The sequence below is a fragment of the Pelecanus crispus genome, chromosome 17 (genome assembly GCF_030463565.1).
Source record: "Pelecanus crispus isolate bPelCri1 chromosome 17, bPelCri1.pri, whole genome shotgun sequence".
Classification (NCBI taxonomy): Eukaryota; Metazoa; Chordata; class Aves; order Pelecaniformes; family Pelecanidae; genus Pelecanus; species Pelecanus crispus.
In genome coordinates this window covers 7,788,469-7,815,748 of record NC_134659.1, presented here as the reverse complement: position 1 = coordinate 7,815,748, position 27,280 = coordinate 7,788,469, and the positions used below count along the sequence as shown (strand labels likewise).

Below are 27,280 nucleotides of genomic sequence, written 5' to 3'. Positions count from 1 at the left end.
ACGGGCGGCCAAGTGAGCCCAGGCAGGGAGAGGCGGGGGTACGGCGCTGGTGCCGGGCTGCGGCACACCTCGCACGGCGTGGCACGGCACGGCATGGCACAGAGTGGCCTGGCACAGCACAGAGTGGCCTGGCATGGCACGGCATGGCCTGGCATGGCACAGCGCAGCCTGGCACGGCATGGCACGGCACGGCACAGAGTGGGCTGGCACAGCACGGCATGGGCTGGCGTGGGCACGGCGCGGTGTGGCATGGCATGGCTTGGCATGGCCTGGCACGGCATGGCCTGTCGTGGCATGGCCTGGCACGGCACGGCACAGAGTGTGGCCTGGCACGGCACGGCATGGCCTGACATGGCACAGCGCGGCCTGGCATGGCATGGCCTGTCATGGCATGGCCTGGCACGGCATGGCACAGTGGCCTGGCACGGCACGGCATGGCCTGGCATGGCACAGTGTGGCCTGGCATGGCATGGCCTGGCATGGCATGGCACAGCACGGCACAGCGTGGCCTGGCATGGCAACGGCATGGCCTGGAATGGCATAGCGTGGCCTGGCATGGCATGGCACGGCCTCACACGGCACAGCACGGCACAGCGTGGCCTGGCACGGCACAGCGCAGGCCTGGCACGGCATGGCCTGTCATGGCATGGCCTGGCACAGCACGGCACAGCGTGGCCTGGCATGGCACAGCATGGCCTGGAATGGCATAGCGTGGCCTGGCATGGCCTGGCATGGCCTTGCACGGCACAGCGCAGCCTGGCACGGCATGGCCTGGCACAGCACGGCACAGAGTGGCCTGGCATGGCACAGCGCAGCCTGGCACAGCATGGCCTGTCATGGCATGGCCTGGCACGGCACGGCACAGAGTGGCCTGGCATGGCACGGCATGGCCTGGAATGGCATAGCATGGCCTGGCATGGCATGGCACGGCCTCACACGGCACAGCACGGCACAGCGTGGCCTGGCACGGCACAGCATGGCCTGGCACGGCACAGCGCAGCCTGGCACGGCATGGCCTGTTGTGGCATGGCATGGCACAGCACGGCACAGCGTGGCCTGGCATGGCACAGCATGGCCTGGAATGGCATAGCGTGGCCTGGCATGGCCTGTCATGGCCTGGCACGGCACAGCACGGCACAGCGTGGCCTGGCACGGCACAGCATGGCCTGGCACGGCACAGCGCAGCCTGGCACAGCATGGCCTGTCATGGCATGGCCTGGCACGGCACGGCATGGCCTGGCACGGCATGGCCTGTCATGGCATGGCCTGGCACGGCACGGCACAGAGTGGCCTGGCACGGCACGGCCTGGCCTGGCACGGCACAGCACGGCACAGCATGTCCTGGCATGGCACGGCACAGCCACGGTGCACCGGACCCTCGCCCCGGCGCCCCAAGCAGCGCCAGCAGCGCCGGCGGCAGCCGTGCTGCAACGGGAGCTCGCACACGCGCGTGCAGGCCCCCGCCCCCACCCACCCGGCTGCGCGCGCACGCGTGTGCACGCGCGTCCCCGCGCCGCGCGCCCACGCGGTCGCAACCCCGGCCGGCGCACGAGCCCCCAACACACGTGCGCACACGCGTGTGCGCGCCGCGCTGACCCCCGCTCCCCCCCCCCCCCCCCCAATTTCGGCGAGCCCGCGCTCGCACCCGCCCGCCCCCCGCCACGCGTGTGCCGGGGTCCCGGTGCCAGCCGGGGGGGGGACACACGGAGCCCTCGTACAAACCCCACGCCTGTATTTGGCATTTTTCGGCGCTTGGCTGGGGGGGGGGACACGGCGGGGGGACGTACAAAAGCCGTAACGAAGCTCCGGTCCGAAGCGGGTCCCTAAGGCCACGTTGGGGGGGTGGGGGGTGGGCGCGGGCGGCCCCCCCCCCCCCCCGCCCCGTCACAGCTCCATGGCGGTGCCGCCGGACGACGTCTTCAGCGGGACCGAGTCGAAACCGTCCGGCGTCCTCTGCGGCGAGCCTGGGCGTCAGCGAGCCCCCCGGATCCCCCCTCCGGCGCGGGGAAACCGAGGCACGGAGCGGCCGCCAACCGCGCCAGCGCCGCGGCGTCTCCGGCGTCTGCGGCCCCCCACCCCTCACCCCACCCTCACCTTGGCCGCGAGGGACTTGATTTTGCCAAAAAGCGATTTCTTGCTGGCGAAGACCGGGTCGTCCTCGGCGTCCTCCCCCTCCATGATGGCACAGCTATCCGGCGCCGGCAGCTCGCTCTCCTTGGCCGCCGCGTTCATCACCAGCTTGGAATATTTATACTCCAGCCTGGCGGCAGAGAGCGGCGGCGTCGACCCCCTCCCCGTGCCGCCGGCCGTCTGCGTGTGCGTCCCCCCCACCCCGAAATCCCGCCGGCACCCGCTCACTTTTGGTTCTTCTTCCAGAAGTAGGCGGCGAGGGCGGCGAGCAGGACGGCGGCGCAGGTGCCGGCGGAGATGCCCACCTTCAGCCAAAAATCCGCGCTCCGGCAGCTCCTCACCGTCTGCGCCGGCAAGCTCAGCCCGCCGTGGCACAGCCGGGGCTCCCGCCAGACGTAGGTGGTTCTCTGGGGGTTGGGTGGGTGGGGGGATATGAGAGGGGGGGGGGGTGGGTGGGTGACCCCCAGCCCATCGCCGCGGCGTCGCGCCGGGCGTCGCGGTCGTACCTGGATGCCGCCGAGGCAGGCGCCGACGATGGGGCGATAGTGGCTGGCGGAGCAGCGGGGACAGCCCTCGCCCGTCACCCACAGAAAGTGGAAGGTGCAGCCGTCGCAGGTGCCCTCGGGGCATTTGCTGGGTGCAGGGGGCGGGGGGCGGGCAAAAAAAGAGACCGAAAAGTTGGGGGGGGGGGGGGGGGGGGCAGGGGGCTCGGCTGGCGGTGACGCCCAGGGTGGGGGACGCAGGGTCCCCAAAGCGAAGCGCCCCAGGGATGCGCCCAAGGGTCCCCGCGCCCAGCGGGCTGAGCACAGCGAGGGGATGGAGGTGGGTGCCCCAGCCTGGGTGGGGGGGATGCTCCCCCCGCCCCCCCAAAGCCACCCCGCTCCCCGGCACCGTCCCCACCTACCTGGGCACGGCCAGGGTGCCGGTGCCCGGGCGCAGCGGGTCGCAGCGCAGGCGGATGGCGGCGGCACGGCCCCCGCTGCAGGGCTGCGTGGCGTCGGTGGACCTGCGAGGGGGACGCGGGGGGCTCAGCGCGGGGGGGGGGACACGCACGCACGCACACGCGACAGCGGGGGTCCCCGGGCGGGGGTCCCCCCCGGTCACCCGCCCTCACCTGTAGAAGAAGACGATGTCGGGCAGGTCGGGGTGGCCGGGGGGAAAGTGCTCGGGCGGGGAGGTGACGCCGTCCAGCGCGGGGCCGGTGGTGACGCCTGCGGCCAAGGCAGCGTGTCCCGACGGCACCGGGGTGTCCCGACGGCACCGGGGTGTCCCCATGGCACTGGGGTGTCCCAAAGGCACCGGGGTGTCCCGACAGCACCGGGGTGTCCCGACGGCACCGGGGTGTCCCCATGGCACCGGGGTGTCCCAATGGCACTGGGGTGTCCCCATGGCACTGGGGTGTCCCAAAGGCACCGGGGTGTCCCGACAGCACCGGGGTGTCCCCATGGCACCGGGGTGTCCCAAAGGCACCGGGGTGTCCCCATGGCACTGGGGTGTCCCGACGGCACCGGGGTGTCCCCATGGCACCGGGGTGTCCCCATGGCACTGGGGTGTCCCGATGGCACCGGGGTGTCCCCATGGCACTGGGGGTGTCCCCATGGCACTGGGGTGTCCCGATGGCACCGGGGTGTCCCCATGGCACTGGGGTGTCCCCATGGCACTGGGGTGTCCCAAAGGCACCGGGGTTTCCTGACGGTACCGGGGTGTCCCAATGGCACTGGGGTGTCCCAATGGCACCGGGGTGTCCCCCATGGCACTGGGGTGTCCCGACGGCACCAGGGTGTCCCGATGGCACCGGGGTGTCCCCATGGCACTGGGGTGTCCCCATGGCTCCAGGGTGTCCCGACAGCACCGGGGTGTCCCGATGGCACCAGGGTATCCCCATGGCACCGGGGAGTCCCGACGGCACTGGGGGTGTCCCGACGGCACCGGGGTGTCCCAACAACACCGGGGGTGTCGCAATGGCACCAGGGTGTCCCGATGGCACCAGGGTGTCCCGACGGCACCAGGGTGTCCCAAAGGCACCGGGGTGTCCCCATGGCACTGGGGTGTCCCCATGGCACTGGGGTGTCCCGACGGCACCGGGGTGTCCCCATGGCACTGGGGTGTCCCCATGGCACCGGGGTGTCCCCATGGCACTGGGGTGTCCCGATGGCACCGGGGTGTCCCCATGGCACCGGGCTGTCCCCATGGCACTGGGGTGTCCCGATGGCACTGGGGTGTCCCAAAGGCACCGGGGTTTCCTGACGGTACCGGGGTGTCCCAATGGCACTGGGGTGTCCCAACGGCACCGGGGTGTCCCCATGGCACTGGGGGTGTCCCGACGGCACCAGGGTGTCCCGATGGCACCGGGGTGTCCCCATGGCACTGGGGTGTCCCCCATGGCTCCAGGGTGTCCCGACAGCACCGGGGTGTCCCGATGGCACCAGGGTATCCCCATGGCACCGGGGAGTCCCGATGGCACCGGGGAGTCCCGACGGCACCGGGGTGTCCCAACGGCACCGGGGTGTCCCCATGGCACCGGGGTGTCCCCATGGCACTGGGGTGTCCCGACGGCACCGGGGTGTCCCCATGGCACTGGGCTGTCCCCATGGCACCAGGGTGTCCCAAAGGCACCGGGGTGTCCCAACAACACTGGGGTGTCCCGATGGCACCGGGGTGTCCCAGTGGCACCAGGGTGTCCCGATGGCACCGGGGTTTCCTGACAGTACCGGGGGTGTCCCAACGGCACTGGGGTGTCCCGCATGCACCGGGGTGTCCCAAAGGCACCAGGGTGTCCCGATGGCACCGGGGAGTCCCGATGGCACTGGGGTGTCCCGACGGCACCGGGGTGTCCCCAACAACACCGGGGTGTCTCAATGGCACCGGGGTGTCCCGATGGCACCAGGGTGTCCCCATGCCACCGGGGAGTGCCGATGGCACAGGGGTGTCCCAACAACACTGGGGTGTCCCAAAGGCACCGGGGTGTCCCGACGGCACCAGGGTGTCCCACAGGTACCAGGGTGTCCCGATGGCACCGGGCTATCCCGTGGGCACTGGGGTGTCCCGCGGGCACCGGGGTGTCCCGACGGCACCGGGGTGTCCCAGTTCCCCCCGGGAGGGGACGGCGAGGCCGAAGCTGAAGCCGCGGGGTTTGGGGGGGAGAAGGGGGGACGCCGGCGCACCCCGACGTGGCTCACCCAGGAGGCGGTCGGCCAGGCTGACGGGCTGCGAGGACACGGCCGTCTTGTAGCCCATGACGTCGGGGGGCACCAGGATGGACTGGCAGACGTAGGCCGTCACCACCCGCCCGGGGTCCCCCTCGCCCGCCGGCAGCCGCGCGTCCGTCACGTTGTCCGTGCAGGAGGCCAGCTTCCTGCCCTGGCCGCCAGGAAGAGCGGGGTGAGGCCGGGCGGCGACGGCACACGCGTGTGCGTGCGTGCGTGCGCGCGCGTCTCTGCGGGCGACGGTGAACCCGCGTGGGCGCGACCCTGCCGCCTGCGCGTGTGTTTGCAGGACTGCAGGCGCGCGTACGGGTGCGTGCGTACGGGTGTCTGCGATGAGCGTGCGTGAGTGTGCAAGGGTGCGTGTTCGTGCATGTTTGCACGTGTGTTCGCACAAGTGCGCAGGTGTTTGCATGAGTGTGCAAGTGTGCGTGACTTTGCATGACTATGTGCTTGCATGTGTGTTTCCATGGCTGTGCACGTGTGTATGTATGTCTGCCTGACTACAGGCATGTGTGTTTGTGCGACTGCATGTGTGCATGCGTGTTTGCATGGCTGTGCATGTGTGTTTGCATGCCTATGCGTGCATTTGCACGACTGTGTGCACGTGTGCACATATGACTGCATGTACACCTGTGTTTACACAACTGCATGCATGCATTTGCATGATGGCATGTGTTTGCATGACTGTGCATGTGTTTGCACGACAGTGGGTGCACACGTGTGTTCATGTGTTTGTGTGTCTGTGCATGTGTGCACATATGACTGCACGTACACCTGTGTCTGCACAACTGCATGCATGAGTTTGCATGACTGCGTGCATGTGGATGACTACGTGCTTGTATGTGCATGACTGCAGGTGTGCATGTTTACATGACCGTGCATGACCGTGCATGTTTGCATGTCTGTTTGCACGAGCATGCGTGTGTTTGCATGAGCGTGCAAGTGCACGAGCGTTTGTATGACTGTGTGTAGCTGCAGGTGCATTATGCATGACTATGGGCATGTGTGCACGTATGCCTGCATGCACACGGGTGTCTGCACAACTGCATGCATGAGCGTGCGTGACTGTGCATGTGCTTGCACGATGGTGGGTGCACACATGTGTTCATGTGTGTTTGTGTGTCTGTGCATGTGTGCACGTACACCTGTGTCTGCACAACTGCATGCATGAGTTTGCATGACTGCGTGCATGTGGATGACTACGTGCTTGCCTGTGCATGACTGCAGGTGTGCATGTTTACATGACCGTGCATGACCGTGCATGACCGTGCATGTTTGCATGTCTGTTTGCACGAGCATGCGTGTGTTTGCATGAGCGTGCAAGTGCACGAGCGTTTGTATGACTGTGTGTAGCTGCAGGTGCGTTCGCATGACTATGCACATGTGTGCACGTATGCCTGCATGCACACGGGTGTCTGCACAACTGCATGCATGAGCGTGCGTGACTGTGCATGTGCTTGCACGATGGTGGGTGCACACATGTGTTCATGTGTGTTTGTGTGTCTGTGCATGTGTGCACGTACACCTGTGTCTGCACAACTGCATGCATGAGTTTGCATGACCGCGTGCATGTGGATGACTACGTGCTTGCGTGTGCATGACTGCAGGTGTGCATGTTTACATGACCGTGCATGACCGTGCATGTCTGTTTGCACGAGCATGCGTGTGTTTGCATGAGCGTGCAAGTGCATGAGCGTTTGTATGACTGTGTGTAGCTGCAGGTGCGTTCGCATGACTATGCGCATGTGTGCACGTATGCCTGCATGCACACGGGTGTCTGCACAACTGCATGCATGAGCGTGCGTGACTGTGCATGTGCTTGCACGATGGTGGGTGCACACATGTGTTCATGTGTGTTTGTGTGTCTGTGCATGTGTGCACGTACACCTGTGTCTGCACAACTGCATGCATGAGTTTGCATGACTGCGTGCATGTGGATGACTACGTGCTTGCGTGTGCATGACTGCAGGTGTGCATGTTTACATGACCGTGCATGACCGTGCATGACCGTGCATGTTTGCATGTCTGTTTGCACGAGCATGCGTGTGTTTGCATGAGCGTGCAAGTGCACGAGCGTTTGTATGACTGTGTGTAGCTGCAGGTGCGTTCGCATGACTATGCGCATGTGTGCACGTATGCCTGCACGCACACGGGTGTCTGCACAACTGCACGCATGAGCGTGCGTGACTGTGCGCGTACACCTGCCTTTGCACAACTCGTGCCGGCGTTTGCACGACTACGTGCATGCGCGCGCGCGCTTGCTCGACCGCCCGCGTCCGCGCGACTGTGCAACGCCTAGCTGCGCGTCCGCGCCACGCCTGCACGCGCACGCGCCTTCCCGTCCCCACGCGTGCCCACGCCCGCCGCCCCGTGCCCGTGTCGCGGGCCCCGGCCCGGCCTCACCTGTTGCCCGCAGAGGCTGATGTTGAAGTGGTGGAAGTACTTGAGGCCCTTGGCGGTGAAGCTGGGGCCGCTGGCGAAGGCCGCGCCGGCGGCCAGCGCCGAGAAGTCGTAGCGCAGGATGCGGCCCGGCAGCGGCAGGGAGAAGCTGCAGTTGTTGTAGCAGAGGGAGCGGAGCTGGGCGGGCGGGAGGTGACGGTCAGGGGGGGCTGGGGGCTGGCGTCACCCATCGGGGACAGGCAGCGTCACCCCGACGGGGACAGGCAGCGTCACCCCAATGGGGACAGGTAGCGTCACCCATCAGGGACAGGTAGCGTCACCCATCGGGGACAGGTAGCGTCACCCCAACGGGGACAGGTAGCGTCACCCATCAGGGACAGGTAGCGTCACCCCAACGGGGACAGGTAGCGTCACCCATCGGGGACAGGTAGCGTCACCCCAACGGGGACAGGTAGCGTCACCCATCGGGGACAGGTAGCGTCACCCCGACGGGACAGGTAGCGTCACCCATCAGGGACAGGTAGCGTCACCCCAACGGGGACAGGTAGTGTCACCCATCCAGGACAGGTAGCGTCACCCCAATGGGGACAGGTAGCGTCACCCATCCAGGACAGGTAGCGTCACCCCAATGGGGACAGGTAGTGTCACCCATCCAGGACGGGTAGCGTCACCCATCGGGGACAGGTAGCGTCACCCCAACAGGGACAGGTAGTGTCACCCATCAGGGACAGGTAGCGTCACCCCAACAGGGACAGGTAGTGTCACCCATCCAGGACAGGTAGCGTCACCCATCGGGGACAGGTAGCGTCACCCCAACAGGGACAGGTAGTGTCACCCATCCAGGACAGGTAGCGTCACCCATCGGGGACAGGTAGCGTCACCCCAACAGGGACAGGTAGCGTCACCCATCAGGGACAGGTAGCATCACCCCAACAGGGACAGGTAGCGTCACCCATCAGGGACAGGTAGCGTCACCCCAACGGGGACAGGTAGCGTCACCCATCCAGGACAGGTAGCGTCACCCATCGGGGACAGGTAGCGTCACCCATCAGGGACAGGTAGCGTCACCCCAACGGGGACAGGTAGCATCACCCCAACGGGGACAGGTAGCGTCACCCATCAGGGACAGGTAGCGTCACCCATCCAGGACAGGTAGCGTCACCCATCAGGGACAGGTAGCGTCACCCCAACGGGGACAGGTAGCGTCACCCATCGGGGACAGGTAGCGTCACCCCGACGGGGACAGGTAGCGTCACCCATCAGGGACAGGTAGCGTCACCCCGACGGGGACAGGCAGCGTCACCCCAATGGGGACAGGTAGCGTCACCCATCGGGGACAGGTAGCGTCACCCCACCAGGGACAGGTAGCGTCACCCATCAGGGACAGGTAGCGTCACCCCAACGGGGACAGGTAGCGTCACCCATCAGGGACAGGTAGCGTCACCCCAACGGGGACAGGTAGTGTCACCCATCCAGGACAGGTAGCGTCACCCCAATGGGGACAGGTAGTGTCACCCATCCAGGACGGGTAGCGTCACCCATCGGGGACAGGTAGCGTCACCCCAACAGGGACAGGTAGTGTCACCCATCAGGGACAGGTAGCGTCACCCATCGGGGACAGGTAGCGTCACCCCAACAGGGACAGGTAGCGTCACCCATCAGGGACAGGTAGCGTCACCCCAACAGGGACAGGTAGCATCACCCCAACGGGGACAGGTAGCGTCACCCCAACGGGGACAGGTAGCGTCACCCCAATGGGGACAGATAGCATCACCCCGATGGGGACAGGTAGTGTCACCCCAATGGGGACAGGTAGCATCGCCCGTTGGGGACAGGTAGTGTCGCCCACTGGGGACAGGTAACGTCACCCCGATGGGGACAGGTAGCGTCACCCATCAGGGACAGGTAGTGTCACCCCAATGGGGACAGGTAGCGTCACCCCAAGGGGGACAGGTAGCATCACCCTGACGGGGACAGGTAGTGTCACCCATCCAGGACAGGTAGTGTCACCCATCGGGGACAGCCGGGGCGGCTGGGGGCGTCCCCTTGGGGACCGTGGAGAGCTGGCATCGCCCGTCAGGGACAGCGGCAGGTGGGGGGTGTCACCCACCCAGGGTCAGATACTGTCACCCACGCTGTCACCCACCCAGGGCAGCCAGGGGGGGCCGGTGTCACCTGCCTGGGGACAGCTGGGGGCTGGCATCCCCCACCCAGGGTCACATACTGTCACCCACGTTGTCACCCACCCAGGGTCACATACTGTCACCCACCCAGGGTCAGATACTGTCACCCACCCTGTCACCCACCCAGGGTCACATACTGTCACCCACCCAGGGTCAGATACTGTCACCCACCCTGTCACCCACCCAGGGTCACATACTGTCACCCACCCAGGGTCAGATACTGTCACCCACCCTGTCACCCACCCAGGGTGGCCGGGAGGCTGGTGTCACCTGCCTGGGGACAGCTGGGGGGCTGGCATCCCCCACCCAGGGTCACATACTGTCACCCACCCAGGGTCAGATACTGTCACCCACGCTGTCACCCACCCAGGGTCACATACTGTCACCCACCCTGTCACCCACCCAGGGTGGCCGGGGGGCTGGTGTCACCTCCCTGGGGACAGCTGGGGGGCTGGCATCCCCCACCCCAGGGTCACATACTGTCACCCACATTGTCACCCACCCAGGGTCACATACTGTCACCCACCCAGGGTCAGATACTGTCACCCACGCCGTCACCCACCCAGGGTGGCCGGGGGGCCAGTGTCAACTCCTTGGGGACGGCTTGGGGCTGGCATCCCCCACCCAGGGTCAGATACTGTCACCCACGCCGTCACCCACCCAGGGTCACATACTGTCACCCACCCAGGGTGGCCGGGGGGGGCCGGTGTCACCTCCTTGGGGACAGCTGGGGGGCTGGCTTCCCCCACCCAGGGTCACCCACCCGGGATGGCCAGAGGGGCTGGTGTCACCCACCCATGGTGGGGGGGGGGGGGGGGCTGGTACCACCCACCTGGGATATTTTTGGGGCCCACAGCATCGCCCGTGGGGACATCGCCCCCCCACCCCGGGGGACGCGCGGGGACGGGCACCTGGTTGCTGCGGGTGCCGGGGCCGCAGGGGTGGCAGGCGGGGACCCCGTCGGAGGGGTGACCCCGCAGGTAGGTGCCGGGCGGGCAGGGCCGGCAGGCGCCCGAGCCGCGATCCACGGCGTTCCCGGGGGGACACGGGGCGCAGGACCCCGCCGGCTGGGGGGGCGCAGCGCCGGCAGAAGGATGCCACCCCTCCCAGCACGTTGGTGACGTTGACGGAGTAGAGCTTGGCCACGTCGCTGGTGTACCGCCGGCCCTGGCACCGAGAGCAGCCGTCACCGGCGCCCGCAGCCCCCCGCGCCCCGGGTCACCGGGGTCACCGGGGTCACCCGGGTCACGGGTCGCCCCCCCCCCCCGTCCCTCACCGCCTCGTGGTAGGGGGTGCGCTGGAAAGCCCACGTGAAGCTCATGGTGGCATTTTTCTCCACGACGTAGGTGTAGGACTGCTTCCCCTTGGGACCCGTCCACGTCTCCACCGGCGTGTTGGTGCGGGAGTTGATGCCCTGGGGGGACGCGGGGACGGTGGGACCCCCCCCCCCCCCACCCCCCCCCCCCCAAAACCCGGCGTCGCCGCGCCGCCCCCCCCACCCCGCTCACCACCATGAAGTAGAGCTCGCAGCCGACGCTGCAGACCGTCTCGAAGACGAAGGTGATCCTGGCCACCTCCTTGCTCTCCGCGTCCTCCGGCGCCGGGCTCGGGGCGCTGGGGACGGCACGGGGACGGCGCGAGGGACGCTGCGGGTTCTGCCCCGCCGCGCTGGCCCCCGCCTCCCCGGCGCCCGTCCCCGCCTCACCTGAAGCCGGGGACCACCAGCGTGAGGATCATGAAGTCGTTATCGGAGGCTCCCGCCGCCGTGTAGATGTAGTCCCCGGCCACCTGCCAGCCTGCGAGGACACGGCGACGGCTCGGCGGGGTCCCCAGCTGCCCCCGCGGGAGGGGACGGCGAGGGGACGGCGTCCCGGCGCTACCTGCCATCCCCTTGTACTCGAAGTTGATGCCGCTGAGGACGGTGGTCTCCATGTTGGGGGGCAACACGTTCCACCACTTGTACTCCAACCCCAGCGCCGGCTCCGTGCCCGCCGGGCAGCTCAGGCAGCCTGGGGACAGGAGGGGACAACCCTGCGGTGGGCTGGCACCCACCTCCCCCTGGCAGCTCCGGGTGCCCCCGTCACCCTTTGGGGACGATGGGGACATCCTTACGGGGTGGCACCCACCTCCCCCAGCACCTCCGGGTGTCCCGGTCGCCCTTTGGGGACGATGATGGGGACATCCTTACGGGCTGGCACCCACCTCCCCCGGCCGCTCTGGGTGCCCCCGTCACCCTTTGGGGACGATGGGGACGTCCTTACCGGAGCCGTAGGGACAGGAGGGGACAACCCTGCGGTGGGCTGGCACCCACCTCCCCCCAGCACCTCCGGGTGCCCCCGTCGCCCTTTGGGGACGATGATGGGGACGTCCTTACGGGGTGGCACCCACCTCCCCCAGCACCTCCGGGTGCCCCCGTCGCCCTTTGGGGACAACGATGGGGACGTCCTTACCGGAGCCGTAGGGACAGGAGGGGACAACCCTGCAGCGGGGTGGCACCCACCTCCCCCCCCGGCAGCTCCGGGTGCCCCGGTCGCCCTTTGGGGACGATGGGGACGTCCTTACGGGCTGGCACCCACCTCCCCCAGCACCTCTGGGTGCCCCCGTCGCCCTTTGGGGGACGATGATGGGGACGTCCTTACGGGGTGGCACCCACCTCCCCCAGCACCTCCGGGTGCCCCCGTCACCCTTTGGGGACGATGGGGACATCCTTACGGGGTGGCACCCACCTCCCCCAGCACCTCCGGGTGTCCCGGTCGCCCTTTGGGGACGATGATGGGGACATCCTTACGGGCTGGCACCCACCTCCCCCCGGCCGCTCTGGGTGCCCCCGTCACCCTTTGGGGACGATGGGGACGTCCTTACCGGAGCCGTAGGGACAGGAGGGGACAACCCTGCGGTGGGCTGGCACCCACCTCCCCCCAGCACCTCCGGGCGCCCCCCGTCACCCTTTGGGGACAACGATGGGGACGTCCTTACCGGAGCCGTAGGGACAGGAGGGGACAACCCTACGGTGGGCTGGCACCCACCTCCCCCCAGCACCTCCAGGTGCCCCCCGTCGCCCTTTGGGGACAATGATGGGGACATCCTTACGGGCTGGCACCCACCTCCCCCCGGCCGCTCTGGGTGCCCCCGTCACCCTTTGGGGACGATGGGGACGTCCTTACTGGAGCCGTAGGGACAGGAGGGGACAACCCTACGGTGGGCTGGCACCCACCTCCCCCCAGCACCTCCAGGTGCCCCCGTCGCCCTTTGGGGACGATGATGGGGACGTCCTTACGGGGTGGCACCCACCTCCCCCAGCACCTCCGGGTGCCCCCGTCGCCCTTTGGGGACAACGATGGGGACGTCCTTACCGGAGCCGTAGGGACAGGAGGGGACAACCCTGCAGCGGGGTGGCACCCACCTCCCCCCCCGGCAGCTCCGGGTGCCCCGGTCGCCCTTTGGGGACGATGGGGACGTCCTTACGGGGTGGCACCCACCTCCCCCAGCACCTCCGGGTGTCCCGGTCGCCCTTTGGGGACGATGATGGGGACATCCTTACGGGCTGGCACCCACCTCCCCCGGCCGCTCTGGGTGCCCCCGTCACCCTTTGGGGACGATGGGGACGTCCTTACCGGAGCCGTAGGGACAGGAGGGGACAACCCTGCGGTGGGCTGGCACCCACCTCCCCCCAGCACCTCCAGGTGCCCCCGTCGCCCTTTGGGGACGATGATGGGGACGTCCTTACGGGGTGGCACCCACCTCCCCCAGCACCTCCGGGTGCCCCGGTCGCCCTTTGGGGATGATGGGGACGTCCTTACGGGCTGGCACCCACCTCCCCCGGCCGCTCCGGGTGCCCCCGTCGCCCTTTGGGGCCGATGCCGGTGCCGTCCTTACCGGAGCCATCGGAGTAGGAGCCGTAGGGACAAGGCTGGCAGGCGCTGCCGTTGCTTTTGGCGAAGCCGGGGTTGCAGGGGGGACATTTGGTTTTCACGCCGGACGGGGGCAGCTTGGCCGCCTGGGGAAGCTCCTCGCTGCAAATTTTCGGCTCTGCCCACTTGAACATCAGCTGGGTCTGCCCGGGCGGGAGCGGGGGGGCTGAGCCGGGGGCGGGGGACACACACGGGGAGAGCGGGGGACAGCCCCCCGATATCCGCCCCCCCGCGGGCGTCGCAGGCGGTGTGGGTGTAGAAGTAATCCTTGTCGGTGCAGGGCGGCCGCGGTTTGCAGGACGCCGAGCCGGGCTCTGCCGGCCACGGGGGAGACGGCGGCTGAGCCAGACCCGGCGAGGGGGACCCCCGCGTCCCCCGCCCCCCCCGGGTCCTCCCTGCCCCTCGCGTCCCCTCTCCCCTCCCCAGGCGCATCCCCCCCCCCCCCCGCCCCGGGGCAGGGATTTGGGGGGACGAGGGGTCCCGGCCGCCACCTCTCGACTGGTTTGGTGGCGGACTTGGTGGCGTTGGGTTGATGGGACCACCAACGCCACCAACTTGGTGGCGTTGGGTTGACCGGACGGTCTTGGAGGTCTTTTCCCACCGAAACGATTCCCGGATTCCGTGATTCTCACCGGCGTAGGCGGGGGGCTCGCAGGGCTGGCAGGCGGTGGCTCCTTTGCCGGAGAAGGTGTCGGCGGGGCAGAGCCGGCAGGCGGAGGAGCCGGCGGCGGGGGGCGTAGGTGCCGGGTTTGCAGGGGAAGCACTCGGAGGTGTAAGCCACCCCTGGCAGCGGGAGGGTGCTCAGGGTGCGGGAGCCATGGCGGGGGGGGCGGGGGGACCCCCCCCCCTGGCAGGCACCCACCTACCCGTGATGCCGATGTTCCTCACCAGCACCGGCTTGGGGACCTTGGACCACACGGAGAAGGCCGTGGTCCGCCAGTACAGCACGTTGTTGCCGCGGCTCAGCTCCACCTGGAAAAGGGGGGGGGTGGGGGGGCTGCTGGGGGGCCCGGTGGTCCCACTCCTGGGGAGGGGGTTGGCACCCATGGGGGGGGGTGGGGGTGGGGGTGGAGACGCTAGCCCCCATCTGCCACCCGCCCTCCGCATCCTCACGGAGCAACCTTCCGCCCAGGGGAGGGGCGAGGGGCCCCCGGGGGCTGCGCCGAGGGACCCCCCCGTGTCACCTCCCGCCCCCCCCCCCCCCCCCCCAACTCACGCTGTGAAACTCCCAGCCCTTCTCCGTCGTCCGCATCCAGCGCGACTCCTCCACCGTGGGCTGGCACTGGTCGTTCTGCACCTGCGGGGCCGACGTGAGGACAGGGACCCCCCCATGGCCCCAGGGACCCCCCCCATGGCCTCAGGGACCCCCCCATGGCCCCAGGGACCCCCCCATGGCCCCAAGGAACGCCCTCGTGTCCCCAGGGACCCCCCCCATGGCCCCATGGCCCCCCCCATGACCCCAAGGAACCCCCTCGTGTTGCCAGGGACCTCCCCATGTCCCCAGGGACCCCCACCATGTCCCCAGGGACCCCCCCCATGGCCCCAGGGACCCCCCCCCCATGTCCCCAAGGAACCCCCTCGTGTTCCCAGGGACCTCCCCATGTCCCCACGGACCCTCCCGATGTCCCCAGGGACCCCCACCATATCCCCAGGGACCTCCTCCACGTCCCAAATGACCCCCTCCATGATCCCAGGGACCCCCACCATATCCCCAGGGACCCCCTCCACGTCCCAAATGACCCCCTCCATGATCCCAGAGACCCCCCCCCATGTCCCCAGGGACATCCACCATGTCCCCAGGGACCCCCCCCCCATGTCCCAAATGACCCCCCCAATGGCCTCAGGGACCCCCACCATGTCCCCAAGGAACCCCCTCGTGTTCCCAGGGACCTCCCCATGTCACCAGGTACCTCCACCATGTCCCCAGGGACCCCCTCCATGTCCCAAATGACCCCCCCAATGGCCCCAGGGACCCCCCCATGTCCCCAAGGAACCCCCTCGTGTTCCCAGGGACCTCCCCATGTCACCAGGTACCTCCACCATGTCCCCAGGGACCCTCCCGATGTCCCCAGGGACCCCCACCATATCCCCAGGGACCCCCTCCACGTCCCAAATGACCCCCTCCATGATCCCAGGGACCCCCACCATGTCCCCAAGGAACACCTCCATGACCCCATGGACCCCCCCCCATGGCCCCAGTGACCCCCCCATGGCCCCAGGGACCCCCCCCCATGACCCCAAGGAACCCCCTCGTGTTCCCAGGGACCTCCCCATGTCCCCACGGACCCTCCCGATGTCCCCAGGGACCCCCCACCATATCCCCAGGGACCTCCTCCACGTCCCAAATGACCCCCTCCATGATCCCAGGGACCCCCACCATATCCCCAGGGACCCCCTCCACGTCCCAAATGACCCCCTCCATGATCCCAGAGACCCCCCCCATGTCCCCAGGGACATCCACCATGTCCCCAGGGACCCCCCCCCATGTCCCAAATGACCCCCCCCAATGGCCTCAGGGACCCCCACCATGTCCCCAAGGAACCCCCTCGTGTTCCCAGGGACCTCCCCATGTCACCAGGTACCTCCACCATGTCCCCAGGGACCCTCCCGATGTCCCCAGGGACCCCCACCATATCCCCAGGGACCCCCTCCACGTCCCAAATGACCCCCTCCATGATCCCAGGGACCCCCACCATGTCCCCAAGGAACACCTCCATGACCCCATGGACCCCCCCCATGTCCCCAGTGACCCCCCCGTGGCCCCAGGCACCCCCCCCCCATGACCCCAAGGAACCCCCTCGTGTTCCCAGGGACCTCCCCATGTCACCAGGGACCCTCCCGATGTCCCCAGGGACCCCCACCATATCCCCAGGGACCCCCTCCACGTCCCAAATGACCCCCTCCATGATCCCAGAGACCCCCCCCCATGTCCACAGGTACCTCCACCATGTCCCCAGGGACCCCCTCCATGTCCCAAATGACCCCCCAATGGCCCCAGGGACCCCCCCATGTCCCCAAGGAACCCCCTCGTGTTCCCAGGGACCTCCCCATGTCACCAGGTACCTCCACCATGTCCCCAGGGACCCTCCCGATGTCCCCAGGGACCCCCACCATATCCCCAGGGACCCCCTCCACGTCCCAAATGACCCCCTCCATGATCCCAGGGACCCCCACCATGTCCCCAAGGAACACCTCCATGACCCCATGGACCCCCCCCATGTCCCCAGTGACCCCCCCGTGGCCCCAGGCACCCCCCCCCATGACCCCAAGGAACCCCCTCGTGTTCCCAGGGACCTCCCCATGTCACCAGGGACCCTCCCGATGTCCCCAGGGACCCCCACCATATCCCCAGGGACCCCCTCCACGTCCCAAATGACCCCCTCCATGATCCCAGAGACCCCCCCCATGTCCCCAGGGACCTCCACCATGTCCCCAGGGACCCCCTCCATGTCCCAAATGACCCCCCCAATGGCCTCAGGGACCCCCCACCATGTCCCCAAGGAACCCCCTCGTGTTCCCAGGGACCTCCCCATGTCACCAAGGTACCTCCACCATGTCCCCAGGGACCCCTCCCGATGTCCCCAGGGACCCCCACCATATCCCCAGGGACCCCCTCCACGTCCCAAATGACCCCCTCCATGATCCCAGGGACCCCCACCATGTCCCCAAGGAACACCTCCATGACCCCATGGACCCCCCCCATGGCCCCCAGTGACCCCCCCATGGCCCCAGGCACCCCCCCCCATGTCCCCAAGGAACCCCCTCGTGTTCCCAGGGACCCTCCCCATGTCCCCACGGACCCTCCCGATGTCCCCAGGGACCCCCACCGTATCCCCAGGGACCCCCTCCACGTCCCAAATGACCTCCTCCATGATCCCAGAGACCCCCCCCATGTCCCCAGGGACCTCCACCATGTCCCCAGGGACCCCCTCCATGTCCCAAATGACCCCCCTATGGCCCCAGGGACCCCCACCATGGCCCCAAGGAACCCCCTCGTGTTCCCAGGGACCTCCCCATGTCACCAGGTACCTTCACCATGTCCCCAGGGACCCTCCCGATGTCCCCAGGGACCCCCACTGTATCCCCAGGGACCCCCTCCATGTCCCAAATGACCCCCTCCATGATCCCAGGGACCCCCTCCATGTCCCAAATGTCCTCCTCCATGATCCCAGGGATGCCCCCATGTCCCCAGGGACGCCCCCCATGTCCCCAGAGACCCCCTCCATGTCTCAGATGACCCCCTCCATGATCCCAGGGACCCCCTCCATGTCCCAAATGTCCCCCTCCATGATCCCAGGGATGCCCCCATGTCCCCAGGGACCCCCTCCACATCCCAAATGACCCCCTCCATGATCCCAGGGACGCCCCCCATGTCCCCAGGGACCCCCTCCATGTCCCAAATGACCCCCTCCATGTCCCCATGGACGCCCCCATGTCCCCAGGGACCCCCCCATATCCCCAGGGACCCCTCCATGGCCCCAGGGACCCCCACCATGTCCCCAAGGAACCCCCCAATGACCCCATGGACCCCCCCCATGTCCCCAATGACCCCCCCATGGCCCCAGGGACCCTTCCCACATCCCCAAGGACCCCTCCATGTCCCCAATGACCCCTTCATGCCCCCAGGGACCCCCCCCCCCATGCCCCCAGGGACCCCCACCCTCCAGCCCTGCACCCCTCCGGTCCCCAGCACCTACAAAGAACTCGAAGACGATGCTGCTGTCGGGGTAGATGTACTCGAAGGAGACGGTGCCCGACTGCTTGAGGTTGACGGCGTACATCAGGGTGGCCGTGCACTCGTCCGTGTTGGAGGCCATGTAGTCGCCCAGCGGCACCCACGTCGACCTGGGGTGGGCGGCACAGACGGCGGGGCTCCGTCACCGGTCCGCACCCCGCGGCAGCCGGGATGGCGACGGCGCCCGGAGCCGGGGGGAGGCCTGGGGACAGCGCGGGGCTTGGGGACAGCACGGGGACCGCTGGGGATGGAGAGCTGGGCGCTGGGGACAGCCAAGGGGACATGTCACCGTGCCGCCGCCGGACCCTTATCCCTGGGGGACCTTCGCCCCCGCAGCCGGTCCCCCAGCGCGCCAGCGAGAGGCGGGTGGGCTGCGAGGAGGAGGAGGAGGAGGAGAGGGGGATCCCGCCGCGCCGGGGACGGCGGCTGAATAATTAAAGCGCTGCTGGAAGTAGGTTACATTTGCAAGTTGCATAAATGCCGCGGCGGCTGCCGGCGCAACCGGCTGGCGGGAGCGTTCGGTGGCGGCTGGCGCCCAGCAAAGGGCCGCGGCGGAAAATAAAGGTGCCGGCTCCCACCGTAAGGGTGGGGGGCTCCCATGGGTGCTCCGTCTCTGAAGGAGGGCTGGTGCGGGTGTCCCATGGGGCTGGGGTGCTGCCACAGCGGGCGGGGATGATGCTGTGGGTGTCCCCTTGCCGCGGCCGGGGTGTCCCCCGCGGCACCCTGCCGGCATCGCCTCCCGGGGAGGGGGACGGAGAGCGGGGGATGGGCTGTCAGGGAAAATGGGGGTGCCATTTATGCACGGGGTGTCGGGGAATTGGGGTGCTATTTATGCCCAGAGGTGTCGAGGAAATGGGGTGCCATTTATGCACCAAGGTGTTGGGGAAATGGGGTGCCATTTATGCACAGGGTGTTGGGGAAATGGGGTGCTATTTATGCACGGGGTGTCGAGGAAATGGGGTGCTATTTAGGCACAGAGGTGTCGAGGAAATGGGGTGCTATTTATGCACAGGGTGTCAGGGAAATGGGGTGCTATTTATGCACAGAGGTGTCGAGGAAATGGGGTGCTATTTATGCACAGGGTGTCAGGGAAATGGGGGTGCCATTTATGCACGGGGTGTCAAAAAAATGGGGTGCTATTTATGCACAGGGTGTCAGGGAAATGGGGTGCTATTTATGCACAGAGGTGTCGAGGAAATGGGGTGCTATTTATGCATGGGGTGTCAAGAAAATGGGGGTGCTATTTATGCACGTGGTGTCAGGGAAATGGGGTGCTTTTTATGCACGGGGTGTCGAGGAAACGGGGTGCTACTTATGCACGGAGGTGTCGAGGAAATGGGGTGCCATTTATGCACAGAGGTGTCGGGGAAATGGGGTGCCATTTATGCACGGGGTGTCGAGGAAATGGGGTGCTATTTATGCACAGAGCTGTCGGGGAAATGGGGTGCTATTTAGGCACAGAGGTGCCGAGGAAATGGGGTGCCATTTATGCACCAAGGTGTTGGGGAAATGGGGGTGCCATTTATGCACAGGGTGTCGGGGAAATGGGGTGCTATTTATGCACAGGGTGTCAGGGAAACGGGGTGCTACTTATGCACGGAGGTGTCGAGGAAATGGGGTGCTATTTATGCATGGGGTGTCAGGGAAATGGGGTGCTATTTATGCACAGAGGTGTTGGGGAAACGGGGTGCTATTTATGCACAGGGTGTCAGGGAAATGGGGTGCTATTTATGCACAGAGGTGTTGAGGAAATGGGGTGCTATTTATGCATGGGGTGTCAAGAAAATGGGGTGCTATTTATGCACGTGGTGTCAGGGAAATGGGGTGCTATTTATGCACGGGGTGTCGAGGAAACGGGGTGCTACTTATGCACGGAGGTGTCGAGGAAATGGGGTGCCATTTATGCACAGAGGTGTCGGGGGAAATGGGGGTGCCATTTATGCACGGGGTGTCGAGGAAATGGGGTGCCATTTATGCACAGAGGTGTCGGGGAAATGGGGTGCTATTTAGGCACAGAGGTGTCGAGGAAATGGGGTGCCATTTATGCACGGGGTGTCGAGGAAATGGGGGTGCCATTTATGCACGGAGCTGTCGGGGAAATGGGGTGCTATTTAGGCACAGAGGTGTCGAGGAAATGGGGTGCCATTTATGCACCAAGGTGTTGGGGAAATGGGGTGCCATTTATGCACGGGGTGTCAAGGAAATGGGGTGCCATTTATGCACAGGGTGTCGAGGAAATGGGGTGCTATTTATGCCCAGAGGTGTTGGGGAAACGGGGTGCTATTTATGCCCGGAGCTGTCGCAGCACCCATCCTGCTCGTTGCTGCCCCGTGCCCATCCCCGCTGCGCCGGGGCGGCCGAGTCCCCGCGCACCCTCCCGGCGAGCAGCCGCCGGGCTCCAGCCCTCCCGCTTCCCGCGAGCGGGACGAGCCGTGCCGGCGGCGCGACGACTCACGCCGTGCAGTTCTCCACCGCCTCGCCGAAGCCGTCGTCGACCTCCAGGTTGGTGGCGACGTTGGCGAAGCCGTGGGGCACCTCATCCCACTCGTCGAAGCGGACGCCGGTGCCCAGCGAGTAGGTGCCCTCCGCGCAGGGCTTGCACGCCTGCGCCTTCATGTCCAGGAACTCGCCCGCCTTGCAGGAGAAAGCTGCCCACGGGGCGACGAGGAGGGGTCAGGGTGGTCGCCCCCGGCGCCCCTTCGGCCTCGGCATCCTCAGCTCCGCTTTTCGCGTGGCTCCCCGCGAGCGGAGGCGCTTGGCCGGCGCGGGGATGCCCCGTCGCCGGCGTCGCCGCACGGCCCCACGGCAGACCCTGCCCCATTTTATGATTTTTGGCAACTCCGCGGCGCACCGCCCCGCCGGACCGCCAGCTCGTTAAAAAAAAGCGGCGAGCGCCGAGCAGGATGCGACCCCCGGCAGAAGCGCGCTGCCGAGCCCCGGCCCCCGCGAAGCTTGGGGAGGGGGCGGTGGGTCTCCATCCCCCTCGTCGCATCCCGGCCTTCCCGGTGCCGAGCTGGCAGCGCCGAGCGCCGACGGCCGCCGAGCAGACAGGTCCCGTCGCCACCTTCGAAGGCACCGGCGGTGCCACGGAGCTGATGGAAAGCCGCGCGGCGCCTCGCTGCTCCCCTTCCCACCCCCGCCTCCCCCTGCTTTCCCCGGCCTTCCCGCACCCCGGGACCCCCCAGCCGCCCCCCGCCGCCCCCCCAGCCTTACAGCACTCGGTGCCCTTGACGGGGTCGGGCAGGCCGGTGCAGAGTCCCGGCGTGTGTGGCACGGCCACCCTCCACCGCGAGCCCGTGCTGTCGCATGCCGTGTACTCGTAGTGGTACTCGGACTGGAAGAGAAAAACGCGCCCGGGGATTGCTGCGGCCCCGAGACCCCCACCCGCCCCGGCGCTCCCCCCCATGGGGGGCTGCCCCCCCCCCCCCCGCGCCGGCCGCCCCTCGTGGCGGTGGTTTTGGTTTAAGCCGGTGCGACGTCCCGCAGCGCCCAGAGCCCCGGCTCAGCCCCAACCTGGGGGGGTGGGGGCAGGGGGTGCTCAGGGTGGGGGGGGCTCAGGGTGGGGGTGCTGGGGGCAGGGGGGTGCTCAGGGTGGGGGGGGCTCAGGGTGGGGGTGCTGGGGGCAGGGGGGTGCTCGGGGGGTGGGGGCTCAGGGTGGGGGTGCTGGGGGCAGGGGGGTGCTCAGGGTGGGGGGGTTGCTGGGGCAGGGGGTGCTCAGGGTGGGGGTGCTGGGGGCAAGGGGGTGCTCAGGGTGGGGGGGTTGCTGGGGCAGGGGGTGCTCAGGGTGGGGGTGCTGGGGGCAGGGGGGTGCTTAGGGTGGGGGGGTTGCTGGGGCAGGGGGTGCTCAGGGTGGGGGTGCTGGGGGCAGGGGGGTGCTCAGGGTGGGGGGGGCTCAGGGTGGGGGTGCTGGGGGCAGGGGGGTGCTCGGGGGGTGGGGGCTCAGGGTGGGGGTGCTGGGGGCAAGGGGGTGCTCAGGGTGGGGGTGCTGGGGGCAGGGGGGTGCTCAGGGTGGGGGTGCTGGGGGCAGGGGGGTGCTCAGGGTGGGGGGTGCTCAGGGTGGGGGTGCTGGGGGCAGGGGGGTGCTCGGGGGGTGGGGGCTCAGGGTGGGGGTGCTGGGGGCAAGGGGGTGCTCAGGGTGGGGGGGTTGCTGGGGCAGGGGGTGCTCAGGGTGGGGGTGCTGGGGGCAGGGGGGTGCTCAGGGTGGGGGGGTTGCTGGGGCAGGGGGGTGCTCAGGGTGGGGGTGCTGGGGGCAGGGGGTGCTCAGGGTGGGGGGGGCTCAGGGTGGGGGTGCTGGGGGCAGGGGGGTGCTCGGGGGGTGGGGGCTCAGGGTGGGGGTGCTGGGGGCAGGGGGGTGCTCAGGGTGGGGGGGTTGCTGGGGCAGGGGGTGCTCAGGGTGGGGGTGCTGGGGGCAGGGGGGTGCTCAGGGTGGGGGGGTGCTGGGGATGGGGGGTGCTGGGGGCAAGGGGGTGCTGAGGGTGGGGGGGGTTGCTGGGGCAGGGGGTGCTCAGGGTGGGGGTGCTGGGGACAGGGGGGTGCTCAGGGTGGAGGGGTTGCTGGGGGGGTGCTTAGGGTGGGGGGTGCTGAGGGTGAAGGGTGCTCAGGGTGGGGGATGCTCAGGGTGGGGTTGAGCTGGGGGCAGGGGGGTGCTCAGGGTGGGGGGTGCTGAGGGTGGGGGGGTGCTCAGGGTGGGGGGTGCTGAGGGTGGGGGGTGCTGGGGGGGTGCTTAGGGTGGGGGGTGCTGAGGGTGAAGGGTGCTCAGGGTGGGGGGTACTGGGGATGGGGGGGTGCTCAGGGTGGGGGGTGCTGAGGGTGGGGGGTGCTGGGGGCGGGGGGTGCTCGGGGGGGGGTGCTGGGGGCAGGGCCATGCTGGGCTCCCAGGGGACGCCGGGGGCTGGAGGGATCCGGGGCTGGGGAGATGCTGAGGCCAGGGGATGCCGAGGGGGGGGAATTCAGGCAGGACATGTCCCCCCCCCCGCCCCAGGACGTGTCCCCGGGGACGCCAAACCCCGGGGAGGGCTGCGGGGTCACCCGGGCCACGCTCACGTGCCAGGGACCTCCCTGACCTCCCCATGGGACGAGAGCCCCGGCACAGCGAAGGCAACCGGCACTGCCGGGCCCTGGGCCGAGACCCCCGAGCGCCGGCGAGCCGATGGCACCATCCCTGGCACGGCACCATCCCCAGCATGGCACCGTCCCTGGCACGGCACCGTCCCTGGCATGGCACCGTTCCCGGCACGGCACCGGCATGGCACCATCCCCGGCACGGCACCGTCCCCAGCATGGCACCATCCCCGGCACGGCACCGTCCCTGGCACGGCACCGGCATGGCACCATCCCCGGCACGGCACCGTCCCCAGCATGGCACCATCCCCGGCACGGCACCGTCCCTGGCATGGCACCAGCATGGCACCATCCCCGGCACAGCACCGTCCCCAGCACGGCACCGTCCCCGGCACGGCACCGTCCCTGGCACGGCACCGTCCCTGGCACCATCCCTGGCACAGCACCGTCCCCAGCATGGCACCGTCCCTGGCACGGCACCGTCCCTGGCACGGCACCATCCCCGGCACGGCACCGTCCCTGGCACGGCACCGTCCCTGGCACGGCACCGGCATGGCACCATCCCTGGCACAGCACCGTCCCCAGCATGGCACCGTCCCTGGCACGGCACCGTCCCTGGCACGGCACCATCCCCGGCACGGCACCGTCCCCGGCACGGCACCGGCATGGCACCATCCCTGGCACAGCACCGTCCCCAGCATGGCACCGTCCCTGGCACGGCACCGTCCCTGGCACGGCACCATCCCCGGCACGGCACCGTCCCTGGCACGGCACCGTCCCCGGCACGGCACCGTCCCTGGCACGGCACCGTCCCCAGCATGGCACCGTCCCCAGCATGGCACCGTCCCTGGCACGGCACCGTCCCTGGCATGGCACCGTCCCTGGCATGGCACCGGCATGGCACCATCCCCGGCACAGCACCGTCCCCAGCATGGCACCGTCCCTGGCACGGCACCGTCCCCGGCACGGCACCGTCCCTGGCACGGCACCGTCCCCAGCATGGCACCGTCCCCAGCATGGCACCGTCCCCGGCACGGCACCGTCTCCACCATGGCACCGTCCCCGGCACGGCACCGTCTCCACCATGGCACCCTTTGCCTTGGCGCGGCCCAAGCGCCGCAGCACGCGTTGCTCATTAAACCCGGATGCGCCGTCCCGCTCGGGAGCCGCGGCGGGAGCACCCCTCGGCAGTGCCGCCGGCTGGGTGCCGGAGCAGGGCGCAGCCGGGAGGAAAGGCGAAGGGCTGGGGAGAGCGGGGCACCGTGACCCCCCCGCGCCGCCGGCTGCCTCCAAGCCGGGGCTGGCTCAAGGCCGGCGAGGAGGCGACGCCGAGGGCAGGCGAAGCCCGGCCGGCGTGGTTAATCTCCCGGGCAGGCCGAAGGCCGGATCTGGCTGCTCCGCGGTGGATGCCGGCGCGGTGGGGTACCGGGGGGGCGAGGGAGCGACGCTGCACCCCCCCACACCCCGCCGTTGCAGCATCCCTGGGGTTTCCGAGCCGGGCGTCGTGGCTTCGTGTTCCCGGCAGACGCCGGAGCGTGGCAGGTTGGCGAGAAAACAAGGCTTTGATGTTTCCCGTCGGCTGGAAACGGCGGCGATGGCGGGGGGAAAGGGGGGGCGAAGGCTCTGCCTGCGGCAGCCCCTGCCCACGTACGGGCAGCACCGAGCCCCCCACGGCCGCGGGACGGGGGCGCAGAGCGGGGTGCCCACCGCCCCGGCCAGGACCGGGGGGACCCCCGGGGCCACCCCGGCTCTCAGCACCCCCGAGCACCCAACGTCGCTCTTGCTCCTGAGGGATTCCCTTGGGAAGAAGCCGGGGGGGGGGGGGGGGTTCCCCTCTTCCCAAACTTCATCCCAGCCCAGCGCGGAGCCGAGGGGGCCGGGATGAGCGATGTTAATCGCTTGCCTTTGTAAAGGCTGAATTTTTTTTTTTTTTTTAAAAAATCAAAATAAATCGACCTAATTCAGCCCCAGCGCGGCTCTGCAGCGGGAGGGGGGGACCCCGGGCTGGCACCGTCACCGGGGGGGGGGGTCTGTCCCCAATGGCGGGGGGCACGGGGGACGTAACCTCCGTGGGAGCGATCCCTCCCGGGGACGGGCACCAGCTATCGTTTCCAGCTCCGGGCCGTGGAACGCACCAAAAAAAAAAAATATAATAAAAAAAAAATTGGATCACGGCACAAAAAAAAAAAAAAAAAAAAATTTCTGGCCCAGATGAAAAGCGGCCGCAGGTCGGGGAGAGCCGGGGGGGGGGGGGGACGCCGCGGAGGGTGAGCGCAGGCCCCCGGGGAGGGAAATTTGGAGGAAATTTGGAAGCTGGCGGGGGGGGGGCTCGCCCCAGCCCCGCTGTCCCTGGAGCCCCCCGCCCCGGTTTGTCCTCGCAGGTCACTTTTGCCCCCCCTCAGCCACCGCGTGCCAGGCCGGGATGGACACGTGGCCGATGGGGACACACGCGTGTCACCCCCGGGCAGGGTTTGGGGGGGGTTTAGGGGGCATGCAGGGGGGTTTGGGGCCCCCCCCCAACATCTCAGCAGCCGCCGGGGATACGGGGACCAACCTGGGGGTCACCGCCGTGGGGCTGGAGGGGGTGACACCGGTTGGGGACCCCCCCCCCCTCGATAGCAAAGCGACTTTATCCGCCCCGATGCTGCGCTAGAGGGGACCCCGAGGAGCCCCCCCCTTTTACGGGGGGGTGCATATAGGGCGCCCTATAGGTGATGGAGCCCATGGGACCCCTCCTCCGGTTATAACGGAAGCCCTTAGGGACTGGCCGGTCCCCGGGGGGGTCGGGGGGGGGCTCTGCCCCCCCCCGACCCCCCCGGGGACCGGCCAGTCCCGCCACGCTGTAGGGACCCCCCCCGCCCCTCCCCATCCCATAGGGACCAGCCCCGGAGCCGCATCCCCGGTGCTACCGGAGAACGGTTTCATCTACCGGGGGGTGGTACCGGTTGCCGGTGCCCCCCCCCCCCGTCCCCATCCCGGTACCTCCTTGCAGACGTGCAGCCGTTCCCCGGTGCGGCCGGTTGGCACGGTGGCCGTCAAGGCTAGCAGCCACAGCAACCAGCGAGCCCCGGTACCGGTACCGGCCATGGCGCCAGCGGGTGGAGGCGGCAGCGATCGGTCCCGTGCGGGAACCGGCCCCCGCCGCCCCGCCCCCTCCCCCCCTCCCCCCCCCCCAACGGCCCGGCCCCGCGCGCGCACCTGCCGCCACCTGCCCCCCGCCCCCGGGAACGGGAACGGAACCCGGAACGGCACCGGGAACGGCACCCGGCATCCCCGGGAACGGCACCCGGAACGTTATCCCCGGAACGGAACCGGGAACGGCACCCGGCATCCCTCCCCCCCCCCCCCGCCCCGGTAACGGCACCGGGAACGGAACCCAGCATCCCCCGCCCCCACCCCCGGGAACGGCACCGGGAACGGAACCGGGAAACGCATCCCCGGGAATGGCACCCGGAACGTTATCCCCGGAACGGAACCGGGAATGGCACCCGGCATCCCCGGGAACGGCACCCGGAACGTTATCCCCGGAACGGAACCGGGAACGGCACCCGGCATCCCTCCCCCCCCCCCCGCCCCGGTAACGGCACCGGGAACGGAACCCAGCATCCCCCGCCCCCACCCCCGGGAACGGCACCGGGAACGGAACCGGGAAAC

General features: G+C 68.6%; 1 protein-coding gene across 1 annotated transcript; it reads right to left on the bottom strand.

The window, feature by feature from the left end:
- Positions 1 to 1,884: 1,884 nt before the first annotated feature.
- On the bottom strand, positions 1,885 to 21,893 carry ELAPOR1 (endosome-lysosome associated apoptosis and autophagy regulator 1). Its single transcript, XM_075722213.1, is given in 23 exon segments — positions 1,885 to 1,953; positions 2,095 to 2,260; positions 2,359 to 2,537; positions 2,637 to 2,763; positions 3,035 to 3,136; positions 3,245 to 3,341; positions 5,310 to 5,490; positions 7,740 to 7,913; positions 10,831 to 10,984; positions 10,986 to 11,086; positions 11,196 to 11,333; positions 11,428 to 11,533; positions 11,625 to 11,715; positions 11,800 to 11,928; positions 13,796 to 13,973; positions 14,056 to 14,144; positions 14,463 to 14,553; positions 14,555 to 14,613; positions 14,697 to 14,802; positions 15,047 to 15,127; positions 18,528 to 18,675; positions 21,021 to 21,213; positions 21,779 to 21,893. Coding segments are annotated over 22 exon segments (2,727 nt in total). The 5' UTR covers positions 21,182 to 21,213; positions 21,779 to 21,893.
- Between the last annotated feature and the right edge of the window lie 5,387 nt (positions 21,894 to 27,280).